The following is a 16,692-nucleotide window of genomic DNA, read 5'->3' as shown; positions in this document are numbered from 1 at the left end:
CCGAAACTCATTTATTTTAAATTAAACAGAAAGACATGAGTTAACTTAAAAGAAAAAAAAAAACTATAAACAATTGTAAGGTTGGTATGCAGATTCAGCAAAATCTGTGAAGGCACAGCAACAATGAAGGATGGGGGGGGTGGCGCCTGGGTGGCTCAGTCAGTTAAGTGTCCAACTTTAGCTCAGGTCATGATCTCACGGTTCATGAGTTCAAGCTCCACATCAGGCTCTGTGCTGACAGCTCAGAGCCTGGAGTCTGCTTCAGATTCTATGTCTCCCTCTCTCTCTCTCTGACCCTCCCTTGCTCTCTCTCTCTCTCTCTCTCTCAAAAAATAAATAATAAGGGTGCCTGGGTGGTTCAGTGAGTTAAGCGCCAGACTTCGGCTCAGGTCATGACCTCACAGTTTGTGGGTTTGAGTCCCACATCAGGCTCTGTGCGACAGCTCAGAGCCTTGGAGCCTTGGAGCCTGAGCTGTCGCACAGAGCCTGGAGCCTGCTTCAGATTCTGTGTCTCCTTCTCTCTCTGCCCCTCCCCCGCTCATGTTCTGTCTCTGTCTCTGTCTCTCTCTCAAAAATAAACATTAAAAAATTTCTAAATAAATAAATAAATAATAAACGTTAAAAAAATTTTTTTTAGAAAGGAATGAAAGATGCCCATGATACTCAGACGGGGAGACTGAGGCTCCAAGGATGTAGGGCTGGAAGGGGCAGAACTGGGGCTCTGTGTGCTCTTCAGGGCAAGGACTGAAGCCACCGACTGCCTTCCTCAAAGGCCGAGGAGCTGTCCCCACCAAGAAACTAGCCAGCCTGGTCTAGCTGACTGCTGATCTGCTTCCCGGGTCGGGAAGGGGGAGGCGCCAGTGAAGTGAGCAGGGGACAAGGGGCCAGAGAAAGAGGAACTCGGAATAATTATTATTTCCTTTCATTCAAGCTCTCTACTTTTTAAAAGGTGGATGTTTTCCGGAGAGCCACACCAGCACTAGGAATAGATTTCTTTTGTGCAAAAACTCAGGCTGATGGGTAACTTCCCCTTAACGAGAACAAACTTCCCTGCTTTACCCTATCATTGTTTATAGAAGCAAAGAGGCATGTGTCTATGTGGGGCCCAGAGAACAATATCCTGCCGGCAGACCTCCGGCAAGAAGTGCCCTCTAGAAGCTGCCCGCCCTGGGCGTTCCCAGCATCCCACAGAGGCTGCCAAGCCGGTTCATGCCAGAAGGCTGACCCAACCTACCAGTGCACCTTGGTGTCCAGGCCCTTTCAGCAGAACCCACCACCAGGTCTGAGCTACCCCTTTTGCTACCTAGCAAACCCACATCAAAACTGGGTGCCATCTGCCAGGCCTCAGTGACTGGGCTGGCACAGCTCAAAGACGGAGGCCCAGCACAACTGCTTACGAGCCCAGTTAAAATGAATCATGGCGAGACGTCCTACAAACAACATGGCTGACGCGGGACACTCGGGGACTCGCCTGAAGCCCTGCCCCCACAATTCTAAACCAGCCTCTTCCTTTCCCCGACCTTGGCTGCCTGACCTGTAAAATGGGTACACTAATACCCAGCTTGGAGCGTTGCTATAGAAGGAGCCAAGAGCAGGTGTGTAAGGTGGCATTGCAGTGTTGGACACAGACAGCCTAAGAAATATAGAGGGACTTTTTGAATATTCGTGAAGGACCGTGCCTGGCCCTGCTTTTCCCAACTGGCAATGGGGCTTTGGTTCTCCAGGGGAAGCCAGATTCATGCGCCTAACGTGCACTATGATTTATTTGTCCCCATATGCACCCTGTTCCCCAAAACCCCGAGGCCTTCTGACAAGGATAGATAAGACAAAGTGGAAGCAAGTCATTTAAAAACAAGTAACAAAACTGAATCTGAATTTTATCAAAATTAAAACCCGTTGCGCTTCAGAGGACACTATCACAAAAGTAAAAGGACCACTCACAGGATGGGAGAAAATATTTGCAAGTCATATATCTGATAAACGACTCGTATGCAGAGCATACAAAGAAGCCTTAGGCTTCAACTTTAAGAAGATCATCAACCTAATTTAAAGATGAACAAAGGGTCTGAATAGACAGTTCTCCCAAGAAGATCCACAAATGGCCGATAAGCACATGAAACAGCGTTCGGCATCGTCAGTCATCAGGAAAATGCAAATCAAAACCACCACGAGATACCATTTCACACCCTCTACGATGAATAATATTAAAAAGAGGGAAAATGGCAAGTGCTGGTGAGGATGCAGAGAAACGGGAACCCTCATGCACAGCCGGGGGGGGGAAATGCAAAATGGCGCAGCCCCTTCCAGAGTATTCTCGACAGTTCCTCACATGACTAAGCACCGAGTTACCCTGTGACCCACTACTCCACTCCTAAGTATCTCTCCAAGGGGGATGAAAACACATGTCCAGGAAGAAACCTGTACACAAATGTTCACAGCAATGTTTTTCGTTATAGCCCCAAAGTGTAAACAAACCAAGTGTCCATCCATTGGTGACAAGATAAAAACAATGGGGTCTATCCATACAGTGGGATACTATCCAGCCATGAAAAAGGATGAAGTACTTAAATACGTTACAACGCGGGTACACCCTGAAACATTATACTAAGTAGAAGAAGATACAAAAGGCACGCGCTCTATGACTCCATTTATATGAAATGTCCAGAATAGGCAAGTCCACAGAGACAGGAAGTAGGTTAGTTTTTGCCAGGGGCTGGGAGGAAAGGGAGACAGGGGGTGACTGCTAATGAGTAGAGTTTCTATTGGGGGTGATAAAATGTCCTGGATGCAAATAGTGGTGATAGTGGTACAACTCTGTGAATATTTTAAACCACTGAACTGCACACTTTAAAAGGATAACTTTTCTGGTATGTGAATTATATCTCCGTAAAGCCAATATTTTAAAGTCTGTAGTGATGGAAGCTTTCGTGATCACATATTATTATTTATTACTATAATTAAAACTACTTCCTGGTCCACCCCAGCTCAGAGCAAGCCTGCCCCTCCCCCCACCACTCCGAACACCTATATCACCTCTGGTCTGCAGGTACCTGGAAGATGAGCCGCCTGGATCTCTACAGAGCTCAGCACACACATCTGATCTGCCCCGGGGGCCAGCTTCTCCAAGCTGACATACCTTTGACTATTTCTAGGACATGCCATGTTCGTGGCTGTCTCACCAGCATCAGAGACTAGCCTGCCACAGAGACAATGTTTTCAGTTTAGGGGTTTGGGGGGTGAGAAGGCAGGCAGAAAGACATATTCCGTATGCTCCCCCAAATCTTTCAACCTCCCTTGCTGGCCAGGGGAGCTTTAACAAGGCAGTTCATGCTTGAGCGCTTCCTTCACTCATCTCCTCCCCTTTGGCAGTGACCATGAGACAACACCTTCAAGATGGTGGGGCCACAGAAGCAGCCAGGACCCCTGGTCTTCACCCAGGAGAGCTCAAGACCCAATCGGATTGTGCCTAAGAAAGAAAGGATCTCTGTTGTGCGAAGGCCCTGAGATTTGGGGGTTGTTTCTTGTAGCGGCTAGTATTAATCATCCTGACGAACGTATCGCCTTCTAACGAGCCTGGCCTCTCTGGCCAGCCTCTGCGGCCGGGGGCCCTCCAGACCCCTCCTTGGCCTCGCTCAACCCCACAGCTGGAGTTCATGTCTGAGTGATTTCCTCATTCAACAGCCTCGTACTGAAAGCACAGAGAGGAGGGGGAAAGTCAGACGCTAGCCCCCACTGAGCGAGTGTCTAACACGGACCAGCCCCTGGGCTGTGTACTTGCTGGCATTTGGGACCCTCGCCACCACCCCACCCACTTGACAGCTGGAAGCCTAGTAACTGTCCCAAGGCCACGCAGCTGAAAGAGGCCAAGTCTGCCCTCCGACCCAGGTCGACCTGGTTCCAGAAGGTCTTCTTGCAGCTCTCTGCCGCCTTTGTGTTAGAGCCCCGCTTTCGGTGCACTCCAAAGCCCACCCAGGGCTGGTGTCTCCAACAGCCCCCAGCGCAAAGCTGGCCATGTCTGGCCAACCGATGCAAGATCTGGGCAGTATCCAAGGAGTGGGCTTGCCTCTCAGGAAGGAAGCCTTCAAGCCAGGGTTTGAAGGGCGTCATCGCACAGGGAGTGAGAATTCAGCTCCAGGCATAAATTCTGACTTAGAACGAGAGGGATTTTCCAGCCAGACTCCTAGCAAACACACCATGTCAGACGCCGGGGAACAAAAACCAGCCAAGCGGCAGCTCCCCAAGAAAAGACACAAGGGACACGAGGTGAGGGGCTCGCGGAAGGAAGCTTCCCGGGGCCCTCTCGCTGTCTCATTCAAAGCAGCTCACAATGATTGCAAGCCGTGAGTCCAGCACTGGCAGGTGCGGGGGACACCCACAAAGAACAGATGCCACCATCTCTGCCCAGTGAGCAGCAATGACCTTCGTCCCATGTCCTCTGTCTTTCCTGGGGGCGCTGCACCCACTCAGTGACTCAGGATGAAAACCAGGAGTCACCTGGGTCTCCTGCCCTTCCCCTTCACACCCCACACCTGGCTGCCCCCAAGAACTCCTTCCTGCTAACATTTCCCAAGACCCTCGTGCTGTCATGTCCCAGCGTGGGTCACAGTCACTCCCGTGGCACCTGCATCAGCTCCCTAGTCTTCTGCCTCCAGTCCCCCCACCAATCCCCTGTTCTCCATGTGGTCAGAGGAACCAGCCTCAACCGCAAACGGCTCCCACTGCCTCCAGGATGCTGTCAATCTCCTCAGCATGGTTTGCCAGGCCCTGCTGCCCAGGGGATCCCCATCCCCCTACCTTCTACTCCCGCTACACCCTTGCCCACGTCTATACCAGGGTTTCTCAACCTCAACGCCACTGACATTTGGGGTCAGAAAATACTTTGTTATGGGGCTGTCCTGTGCATCGTAGGACGCTCAACAGGACCCCTGGCCCCTACCTGTTAGATGCCAGGAGCACCTCCCCCCAGTTGTGCCAATCAAAAATATCTCCAGTCTCTGCCAACTGTCCCCTGGGGGGCAAAACATTCCCAGGTGATGCTCTATACCTTTGCCCATGAAACACCCTTCTTTCCTTTCATTCATACCTGGTCTCTTCCTCCTCATCACCTTAAAATTTGATTCAGCTGCCTCACCTCCCAGAAGCCTCCCTGGCTTGTCCAGGGTGGTCTAGGGGCAGCTTCTCAGGATCCTCCTCCCCTCTTCCCTTTTCCCTTTGCACAGTTCCGCCACTGTTCCCGTCACATTGCCGCTGACGGACCCGTTGATGTGTGTCACCCTCTGCAGGGCGGGCTCCTCAGAACCCCTGCACCGGGGCACGGAAGCACCGACCTCATGTACTTGCATGAGTACACAGCGCGGCGTGCTTGGTGACCGCCCAAGTAGGTGTGATGGCATCTGACCAGTGGCAAGGGGCTGTGTGCAGCCAAGGCATCAGGCTGAGGAACAGGGAAGGGAGAAAAACAGAGTAAGGGTCTAGGTGAAGGGCCTTGTGGGGAACGGCCTGAATAGGGACAATGAGATGTGGTCGTCAAGAAGAGACTGGGCCAAAGCCCAGTGTGGGGCCTGAGGGAGGGGTATCAGGAGAAAGCATTTTGAAGCAGAAGGAAACCAGGTCATGAAGCCCCTTGGATGTGTTCTGTAGCCACAGATGTATCCAGCAGGGTGTAAAATTTGGGCGGCGGGAGGGTGGAAGGTTTTATGGTCAAATAAGTTTGGGAAATGCTTTGTCTGCGGTTAAACAGGTTTCTTTATTGCAGGACTTCTTAGGGCCTTTGAGATGCTCACGTGCCAGGTGAATTTTCACAAGGGCACATGCAGCAGATAGTGTTGCCCACACGTAGTTGCCCACAGAGCTTCTCAGATGATCAGTGTCCTTCAGCCTACCCTTTGGAATTGCTGCTTAGAGCTGAGACACGGGGGCTACGCCTTGAAAGGCTCAAGGTAAGGACAGTCTGGGTTTGGGGACAATGACTCTGGGGGTTGTTCAAAGACCTGAGGGCCAATGCCGGAGCCTCAGCCCCTGGCTCTCCAGCACCGGGGCCATCTGCAGAACTGAGAAGCGAAAACGGCTCCTGAGAGATTGTCTACAGGAAGGACTGGGAGGCAGTGTGAAATTTATTGTAGGAAAACAGTCGCCCCATGGGACTGCTTCGACCACCTCCCCCAGGCCCCTGGGCCATAACACATGGTGTGGTTTAAATTCTTTAAATTGAGGAGTACTTAAGGAAAAAATGTTGGCAGGCTCTGAGGCACTTGTAAAACCATCTGAGCTGATGAGGAGTCTGGGCCCCATCCCTCCAGGAAATGGAGGCAGCGCTGAGCAGGGGCAGGGAGGTCTGGAGGGCGGGATGGGGTCCACCAGCAGAGGCTTCTGGTCGGCAGAGAGTGAAACGGTCCCCTGCAGCAGCCCTTGGATGGGCCCGAGGAGCTGGCAGGGCCGAGCAGAGGAACACTTCATCCTCACTGTGGATCACAGCCAGGCCCGCAGATGCTCCCGGGCAGGGTGGCAGGAGGGCAGTGAGGGGCCAGGAGTGGGAAACAGTGCACCACGGGGTGAAGACCAAGGGCTCAAGTCCCAGCTGCATGACCTGGGATGGTGACAGCCCCTCCTGAGCCTCCCCGGGCGCAACCATAAGACGGAGACAACAGAATCGCATCACGTGGTAGCTGCAGGGATCAGGTGAGCGTGTCTGCACACAGTGGGTCCTCAACACATGTCTGGGGGAAGACAAGCGGGCGGGCAGCCCCAAACTGGGCGCAGATGCAGAGCCGGACTGGCAAAGCTCAGGCACTGCGGAAACCGCCTTTGTTGAGGGCAGCGGAAGACTCTAGCGTTTGAGTGGCCGCAGCATGTTACTCGCCTCCCTGGGCCCTGGCCGCCACCTGGCCACCTCTCGTGTCCCAGAGACGGAAGCCAGCACACACAACGCCTGGGGGCCGCTCAGCTGGTGAGCTGTTGCTCTCACCCACCTCCCCGGGCCTCTGGGCCCTGCTTATGCCCAAGGCGTTCCTGCTGTTTCAAGAGGCGACCAGGTCAAAAGCCGCACGTCAGCAGCTGTAAGTGTGGGTGGACAGGGACCCCGCTCAGACACGTCTCCTTCTTGACCACTTTCAACCTGAGCGCTTCCATAGACGCCAAAGAGGCCTGTGTCTGAAACAAAGCAGGGCAGAGCTGCCCAGGGGCCCCGCAGACGGAGCGGGCAGCCACATGTGCCCAGGGCCACGCCGTGTGCAGAGGGAGCCGGCCCCGCTCAGCGTCCGGGGGCGCTTTACGAACTGAATCCTCTCATCTCTGAAATGTGCCGACGTACCGCGAGCGCTTGCCCGTCACATGGACAGAAGGAAGCAGAAACAGAGAGACCCCAAGGGAAGGCAGCGAGAGAATGACAAGTAGGGGTGAGGGCTCGGCACGAGTGGCAGGAAGTGACGCAGGAGACATCTCTGGGTGTGAGACTGCACAGGGATGCCCCCTGGCCACCTACAGATGCTGGAGATGAGCACCCAGAGCGGGACTGGGTGTGGTACCTGGCGGTGGGGGAACCCCACACGCTCAGGGTCCACCGGACCTCCGTAACTCCCGAGAGGGCAGCAAGGGTGTGAGGTGGGACCAGAGCTGCCAAGGACCCCCTGGGACCCTTGCTGAGAACATCAAGATGGGGTGTACCACTTCAAGGGGCTTTCATGTCACGGAGTTAAAACCTACACAAATATGCAGAGACAGTCTGTACGAGCAGGGGAGAGGAGGCCTGATTTTAAAGTCTGAAGGAGCTGCTGTGGGTAGAAAGCCCTGAGGTCACCCTGGATGCCTTTGCAAGGGTGTCGCGGGCTGTCAGAAGGCCACCTGGTGCTGAAGGAGCTGTACGTGACCCGGATTGTTCTGCCCACAGCCCTCCCTGTCTGAGTGGAGTCACCCTGAGCAGCGGCCAAAAACCAGTGTAACTGCATCCTGCTTTGGTGCGGCTGCGAAGGGACACCAGCCACGGGGCAGCACCCCCAAGGTGGCAGGCAGGTAGGGGCAGGGCTGGTCTTTTATCAGGGGCTAAATGTCACATCCGGGGAGTCTCTATGCCTCGTCGGCAACACCCCTCTCTCTCTGACTGAAGCATCTCCCATTTTTCTCCTTGTTTGGTTCTTATCTTGTGAATCACGTGTCACTCAGTGTAGGCTGAAAGAACGGAGTCCACGATGAGCCCATTTGCAGGGACCCTCTGCCATTATCTGGTCAAGTCTCACCCACTTTACGGCAAAGAACACTGAGACCCCGGGAGAGGAGGACCAAGGGCACATGGTAAACTAGGGGTGAAGCCGTTTCCTGATCTGCACGCCTGTGTTGCTACTCCCTGCCACACTCTGTGTGGACGGGTGAACAGCCGGGACCCCGTCACACAGGCTGTGGCAGCCCCAGTCCACCAGCAGCCTGGGACAGAGGGCGTGCCCAGTCCCAGAGGAGGAGGAAGCCACTGCTGGCCCACAAGGGTACAGGACACACCCAAAACTGTGTGGGTACAGGTCTCAACTCAGACTCTTAAGACCTCTAGAAGGTGGGTCTGGCAGGGAGGGCCACATTTAAGAAATGGAGACTGAGGCCCAGTGAGGGAACACGACTGGATTGTGTGGGGAGAAAAAGTGGCACTAGAACCCCAGGCTCCCAGGCCAAGTTCTGAACCAGATGGAGACCACCTTTATCTGTCAAGTTGGGGGTGAGAAGGAACAGGTTCCAGGGAACCAAGATCACCAGGACCCCAGGGGCTGGTACTGTTCCTTCAGCATTGGGGTGTGGGTGCTCCTGAGGTAGGGCCGTGGGCGCCCCTCTCCCATCAGTACACCCAGAACACACTTTAGGGTCCTCCACGTTCTGCATGTATTCACCCAATGTGGCCTCTGCCACCCCATTTCCTTCCTGCCCACCCCTGGGCCCTTTCCCTCCACACCAACCTCTCCAAACCACGCCCGCTGTGCCCTTTCTTCTGGGCACTCCTGACCCCGGCTGGGCCAGGCCTCCACCCGTCCAGCTACAAATCCTTGGGTATGGCCAGCATGGGGTCCCTGGAGGGGATTGGGCCCCAGCGAGCAGGCCTCCCCACCCAGGCCCACCCGCCTTGGGCCTCGCCAGTCTTGGGCACTTGCTGGGGGAGGATGAGATACGGGGTCTCTGCAGCCCCGTGGCTGTGCGTGCTTTACATGTGCTGTACAGGCCCCCACGTGGCCTGGCACGGATCCAGGGCCCAAATTCCTCTAAAAGAACTCCCTTTTCCTCTTGCTGGGGGGTTGGGGCAGCCTCTTACCTTTGGGGTGAGGTACTTGGTCATAATTTCCTTCCCTTTCTCCCCCAGTTTTTCATCTGGAGTAACTTCATATTCTGCCTGAAAGAGAAAAAGCACAAGAACAGTATCAGAACTGCTCATGAGCTGCTCATGGTTACACAACCTCAGCGGCCCCCGAGAAGACACCATGGAGGTCAAGGGACTAATCCCTCCTCCACAGGGCAGGAAGCTGAGGCCTGGACTGGGGAGCCGACCTGGCCAAGGAGCCTTGACGTCCAGCCCAGCCTACTTGGCACCATCCGTGAACACGTGCTTAGGGCAGGCCCTCTCCTCTCGGGCTGCACGTTAGAATCATCAGGAGCAAACAGACCACCCCACACCAACCGACAGACCCTCTAGCTGCGAGGGCAGGGCCCCTGGCAGCTAGGGGTTGAGAGCCACCAACTTCGATAAATCACAGGAAGCCCCTGGAAAATAACCAGCCACCAAACGGGAAGGTCCAGAGAGGTTGTCCTGCCCTCAGGTCACTCAGACCTTACAGCTGCGTGACCTTAGACAAATTCCTTAAACTCTAAAATGCAGATAGAAAAAGCACCTACTACAAGGCAATTGTGCAGACAGAATGTGATAAAGTTCGTAGCCCAGAGCCAGGCACATAATAATACTGCTCAAATGGGGGCGCCTGGGTGGCTCAGTCAGTTAAGCGTCTGACTTCGGCTCAGGTCATGATCTCACAGCTTGTGGGTTTGAGCCCCACGTCAGGCTCTGTGCTGACAGCTCAGAGAGAGCCTGGAGCCTGCTTCGGATTCTGTGTCTCCCTCTCTCTCTGCCCCTCCCTTGTTCACACTCTCTCTCTTAAAAAATAAATAAACATCAAAAAAAAAATTAAAAAAAATAAATACTGCTCAATGAACAGTTGCATAATTATCACCCCGTCACTATTATGCCTTCCAAGAGAAAACATTAATATCGATGCCTTACCTTTTGCAGCTTTCAGATTATAAAATGAACACACAGAGATTTTTCATATGTTCTTATCTGAACCTTAAAAAAGCCCAGATAGTGACATGGGAGGCCGGGGGGGCCACTGCCATACCCCTTCATCTGCATGTGAAGGGCAGGAGAGGTTCAGCAGACATGCCCAGGGTCATTCAGGGAGGTAGCAGCCGACCTCCACACCAGAGCTCTTTGTCAACAACACCAAGGAATTTAGGACTCCAGATCGCTGGCCAAGTCAGTGGACCTCCAAAAGACAAACCTTATTTTCCTTGACCTCAAAAGGGGCTCCTTCACTCACATCTGATGCCTTTGCCAAGAGAAGGAAAGGCCTCCGGTTAACAAGAAGCCTGGGTAAGCCTGCCTTTCTCATTTAGACAAGAGAACTAATTGCACATTGTTTACAACCATTTCAAAATCCACCACCCAAGGATTTGTCAACCTCGGTCCAAAAGCACAGCTATTTCAAAAGAGACAGAGGAAATGACGTCAACACAGACAGACTGAAACACCGTGGAGCCAGGCGCCCCAGCCCTCCGGGCGCGGTTCAGGGCAACCCCTCAGCCCAGTGCCTAGGGTCCAGTTTCTCCCCCAGGCCAGTCCAAGAGAGCCTCCTGGACGAGGGAAAGCACAGGCACATTTGGAAAGCCCACGGATGCAGCCTGGCACACTTCCCCACAACGTGGCTGAGTTTCCTTGTGCTACCGTTTCTCTTCTCACAGAGAATCAAGACTCAGTGATTTTCACCAAGGAAGAAATATGAACACTTCAATCATTTGAATCACAGAGTGATGGGATCGTGGTTCTGGAAGGAATCCGACTCCCTCACTTTTCAGAGCTGGACACCAAGGCTCAGGGAAGGAAAGGACTGACCTAAAATCATACAGCTGGTCACAGCAGAGCCAGGACAGGAGCACAAGCCTCCTGACTTCCATTGGGCCACCCGTCTCAGTGCATGTCCCTGCCAAGGCCAGTGCCTCCACACCTTTATTAAGACTAGTCTTGTGGGATTGATCATTTCTTGAATTGATTTGATTGATGATTTCGTGAGACTATTTAAGGAGAGACGGTGGCTCTTTCCCCTGGAGTTTTTCCTGCTATTGTCCCCCATATGCTCCCCAACAATTCCCCCAAACTAACACATGTGTGCACATCTGCCCTCCCCCCGCCCCCCGGACACACATAGTGTGGAGTAGGTTATAGGCTCACCCAATTTACAGATGAAGAAACTGAGGCTCTGAGAGCACCAATAACCAGTTCAAATACAATAGAGTGAGCATGTGAGAGGGCTGGGAACTATGTCTCCAAAGGGGCTCATCGTTCTAGAGCACGACTGACCACCATTTTTTGAGGATGAAGAGAGAAGCACCCAGTGTCCCGTTGGCCTGAAAACCCGCCTAGTGGTCTGGCACCATGGGAATTACCCAGACTGCTTTGCAGGGCCCAGGCCCCGGGCAAATGGCCGACCACCTTTCGGGGTAACTCAATCCCATGCAGAACCCTGGATTTGCACTGTCCCAAAATACATCTGTGAAGGCAGCTCTATTTAACCAAATGGAGGCTTGAAGCTCATTAATCAGCCTCAATAACCAGCTGAAAATATTATTGCTCTGGGTACTAAAACCCACGTTAAAAAAATAACATCACTTTCAGGTCAGCTGCCTCCCAGCAGAGGCCCGGCTGGGCGGCTGGGCGCCACAGTTCCACAGGGAGGCAGCCGGGAGCACGCGGGGACAGGCATCCCCAGCCCAGGATCAAAAGGCCTTTCTTTGAGAGTCCATGTCAGGTCACCACCACCTGAAGAGCATTTGTGTTGGGAGGCAGAAAACCAACAGAAGGCTTCCAGCTGGGCTTTCCACACTGATTAAGTCACCTGGAGTGACAGGCCGTGTCTCTACAGTGACCCCCGAGAGGCCTCCGACAGAGAGAAGGCACCATGGCAGCTCAGCTTGGCCGGCAGAGCTCAGGCAGATCACAGCACCAGAGGCAGGGGACCACCCGGGAATCCACTGCTATGGGAACACTCTTGCCCAGGTAGTGGGCAGAAGCTGCTGAAATCAGCTAAAACCAGAAAACATAAGCAGCAAATAAGAGGTTGGGCCAACAGCCTAGAAATTTACAATTAGCGTTGGCTCGGGCAAGGGCACACAAAGACTTCAATGAGAAGAGAGAAAACTACATGCGAGGAATGCCCCTGTGACCTCCATCTGTAAGGGGGTTCCCTCCACCCAGAGAGGGTGATAGGTCTTCTCCCCTTCCCTCACCAGAGGGGACACGAGCCGTCGTCCCTGCTGTAAGGCCCATTTGAAACCTGTGAGCTCAACCCTAACAGCCAGAGTGCCAAAGGGCACCTATGCCAATCCAGTTGGAGGGCATTTCTCTTCCAACGGAGGGAGGCACCATTTCATGAGCCTCTGTTCGCGCTGTGATTTATGCCAAACGCAGAAATGGCCTTTGTGGAGGACATGCTGCTATAACACAAAGAGCAAAACACTACGTTAGGTTTAAGGCAAAAAGAATTATTTACAGATCTGTGCCTGCCGAAGAGTATAAACATCTGTGCGCATCCTAGTTTATAAACCTAATGTTTCATCCTCTTGGTCTGCTCTAATTACATCATCAATCTCAGAAAATGCCGGTGAAAATATGGCCTATTAAAACACACTTTCCTCTGATGAGTTCTAAAAATGCGAGGCCCGCAAGCCAGTAAAAGGGGACCTGCCACGTTTTCAAAGAAGCCGGCACTGGTTTAAAGAGCGGAGGCTGAGCCGGATTCCTCTCGGCCTCTGACCAACTTCAGATGTCACCTCCTCCTCCTGGGAGACCTTCTCCTGCCCCGACAAGAAGATGAAGTCAGAGATGCTATGAGGTCTTGCCACCTCCGGTTGCTGTAATTACCAATGTGGTCAGCTTTTCCACAGTCCTCGCGGCAGGGACAAGTGACGTGCTTGGCTGGCAGTGCTGCTCACCACGGCCCTTTCTGGAGAAACACCCAGCTCCACCCACACCGGCCTCGGCGCCTTGCCTGTGCTGCCCGTGTGGTCTGGAGGTCTCCATGTGCCTCTGTGGAATCACTCTCCACCCTGGTGTGGGGCAGGCGACAGGGTGGGCAGTCAGTCACCTGCCCACCTGGGCACCATGGTTCCCGGACCCCACTTCTAAAGACCCAGCTGGTGTATGCTGGCCTGCATCGGTCCCTTCCCTGGTCCCTGCAGACCTAGAGGTGGCAAAGGCCCTGACTTACCGCATCAGCGCCACTGATGTCCCCATCCTGCCTGGCACTTCATCAGCAGCCCCGCACTCACTCGTGGGTGGGCCTTCCATCTCCTGCCGGGATCCTGACTGAACAGTCCTTCAGATAGCTGGGCCCTGACCTTGCTGCTTCTCTGCTCCCCAGCTGGAATGAAGAAGTACTTACAAAGGGGCATCCCCCAGGGGTCTGACGGTGGGGTGGGCCTGGTCAGCCCCAAAGCCTGTATCTACCTGGGCAGAATGTTCTGTGGTCTCCAGCTGCCATCTGAAGAGCCCTCTTGGGCCTAGGTCAGGAAGGGAGTCACTGGCCCCGCCCCCCCGAAGGCAACAGATGGGATGTGACCAGACAAAGAAGGGAGGGAGGAGCTGCCTCCTGGCCATGTAGGAACACAACCCGAGAGTGGTAGCAGTGACCCCAAGGGGACCCCAGACTATCCTCAACAGCACCACAGTCCTTGTGTGCTTGTGCAACATACCCTGGCTGGGGCAAAGGTTAAAAAGAAGGAAGGACCTCTGGGGTGAGGTGACATATTCACCAGCAGCTGTCAGGCTCCCATAGCAAAGGGGCCACACCCTCACCTTCTGCTTATCCCATGGTCCTCCTGACAGCCTCAGCCCAGAGTGGCTCTCTCCCCACCCCGTCCACCACCCCTGGGCTGCCTAGCTGCTGCTCCTCTCTCCCCTAGCCCCAGAATTATTTCTCCATCTTCATTCTCCAACAAGGCTCATAAGGCCACTGTGCAAAGGCCTTTTACTCTCCCTATTACTCTTTCAGTTCTAAGGAAGAAGAACGTCAACCTAACCTAGTTCGGGCAGAACCGTTATCTCTCAGCTCCTAGAAATCAAGGATGGATTGAATAACCAAATTGTGAGGAGAATGAAAATGCAGCCAGGCCTGGACCACCAGGAACCAGCAACGTAAGGGCTTCTGGAACCCACTCTCATCTGTGTGTGCGTGCGCACGTGTGTGTGTGTGTGTGTGTGTGTGTGTGTGCACGTGCCCACACGTGCCTCGTTCTCTCTCAGTGCTGACTGGCTTGCTCCAGTGGCACATGGCAGTCAACAGCTCTCAACATTTTTATTTTAAGCCTTCTTTACCAGAGAAGGACTTCTTCTCCAGCTTACAAATTCTAGAGAAAGAGCTCATTGGCCTACATTGGCTCACATGCTCATCCCTGCTCCAGAAAACTGTGGACTGTGGGTCACACCATTAACAACATGGCAGCTTCTAGGACAGGAGAATGGGTGGGGTATCCAGGACACTGGAAAATTCCATAGGCTTCTGCTATATGAACCCATTTTATAAGCGTTAGACTTCTTCAAATGACCCTGATCCCTGGGTCTGGCTTCACCAACTGTTCTGAGGGTCTCTACGTCCATCCGAAGAATGGTTACTCCCCTCCCAGCTTCCTCTTTGGGGGAGAGCACAAAAGTGATAGAAAGACAAGACAAATACTGGGTCTGAATTATAAGAGAAGCAGGATGCTTGACTACTCTGATGAGACACAGCAAATTGTTTTACAAATAATTTCAGAATAACCAGGCATATTTAAAGCCAGGTGATTGCACACTGATTTCAAGTGATTCCCTATAGTCTAATGAATGGCTTGAAGTGCCTTTCAGCATTTCCTGATACAAGATTTCATTCGTTGTAACCTCATAGTTGTAGCTGCCGGTTTCCAAGATGGAGACTTCAATAATCCTTGCCTTCTGCTACTCATGCTCTTGAGAAGTCTCTTTCCATACTGAAAAGGGCTAACCTGTGTAAACATGATAATGGGGCCATGATGGTATGGAATCACTGAGGCTAGGTCATAAAAGACATTGCAGCTTCTAGCAGGCTGTCTTGGACCACTGACTCTGGGGGAAAGCCAGCCATGTTAGAAGGACACTCAAGCAGTCCCGTGGGGAGGTTCACATGGAAAACACAGAGGCCTCCAACCAACAGCCACCACCAAGTGCATAAACTTGGAAACAGCCACCAGCCAAGTGCATAAACTTGGAAACAGATCAAGCCTTGAATGACTGCAGCCCCAGCCAACATCTTAATAGAACCTTTTAAGAAACTGTGAGCCAGTAGCATCTCGGGAAAGCATTCCAAAATTTTTGACCCACAAAAGCCGTGAGATAGTAAGTGTTTCTTGTTGTTTCAAGCCGCTAAGTGTTGAGGTAATTTCTTACACAGCAATAGATAATGAATACTTAGTTTTCTAAACTCGTGGCTAGTATCACTCACTTCATTGAAATTTTCCTTTACGTATTTATTTTTCAATCTTTCATTTAATCAAAAAGCCAGTGCCACGAGGGCGGGTACTTATTTCTGCTCAGCGTGTAGCCACCAACTGCTAGAACGGAGTAGGATATACTGGATATATTCAGTAAAGGAGTGCTGAAAAACTGCCAAACCTCCCCTAACCCCAAAGAGAAGAAACCTGCAAAGTTTCAGTCACACCCAAGTGGGGGGATAGGAGGGTTTCAGGTGAGCCGGGATGCCATCAAGGCTCCCAGAAAACAGGTGAGAGAGGCAGTACATCAATCTTTAAGGAGTCCGTGCAAAGACTCTGTTGTCCTGAGGAGGTTACACTGGAACCCTGACCAGATGGTCAAATCCTCTTTGAAACCAAATCTAGTCATGGCTTTGACTCTGGCCACTGGCTCTGTTTCTCTGTGGGAGGCAATGAGAGAGTCCTTCTGAGACTCCTAGAAAGCCCTTGAAAACCGAGACGAAGGGCTGAATGACCCCTGCAGAATTACCTCTGATGAACGATACACACACCGTCCTGTGCCCCACCCCCGACTCACCCAGGCCCCATTTTAAGACAGCCATGAGTCCCCTGCTTGACTTGAGAAACTCAGACATTAGGACTGTGCAGGAGAGCAGCCTTTCCCGGGGACTACGTCAGAGCCTGACGAGGACGGGTTATTTTTAATAAACTCCACTTGGTAGGAATTCAACACAGAGGTGGGAATGGTGTGGACGGTGCTGGCTGAGCCAGGGAGCACCGGGGCTGTATGCTGCCTCCTTGGAGTTCCAGGCAGGATGGAAGGAAAAAACATATTTCAGACAAGAATTGCGCCAGCCCTGGAAAACTCAATAAAGTCTTCCTGCGTAAAAGAGGTGTTCCAAAGGCTGGTCATTTGACGTCAAGATGGGTGATGAAAAGGCCCCGCTCATTCCCAGA

At 52.8% G+C, this 16,692-nt stretch overlaps 1 protein-coding gene across 2 annotated transcripts in view; it reads right to left on the bottom strand.

The window, feature by feature from the left end:
* Window positions 1–16,692, bottom strand: part of GRK5 (G protein-coupled receptor kinase 5) — a 213,831-nt gene that overhangs the window by 48,969 nt on the left and 148,170 nt on the right. Inside the window, exon 4 of one of the 2 annotated variants that reach the window (XM_019459594.2) lies at window positions 9,284–9,361. The exons of the other annotated variant lie outside the window; for it this stretch is intronic. Coding sequence (XP_019315139.1) covers window positions 9,284–9,361 — 78 coding nt within the window. The remainder of the gene's footprint in view (window positions 1–9,283; window positions 9,362–16,692) is intronic. 2 annotated transcript variants of the gene reach the window in all.

The sequence above is a fragment of the Panthera pardus genome, unplaced genomic scaffold, assembly GCF_024362965.1.
Source record: "Panthera pardus isolate Hobbes unplaced genomic scaffold, ASM2436296v1 HiC_scaffold_22, whole genome shotgun sequence".
Lineage (NCBI taxonomy): Eukaryota > Metazoa > Chordata > Mammalia > Carnivora > Felidae > Panthera > Panthera pardus.
The sequence above is the reverse complement of the archived record's forward strand: the minus strand, read 5'-3'. Positions and strand labels throughout refer to the sequence as shown.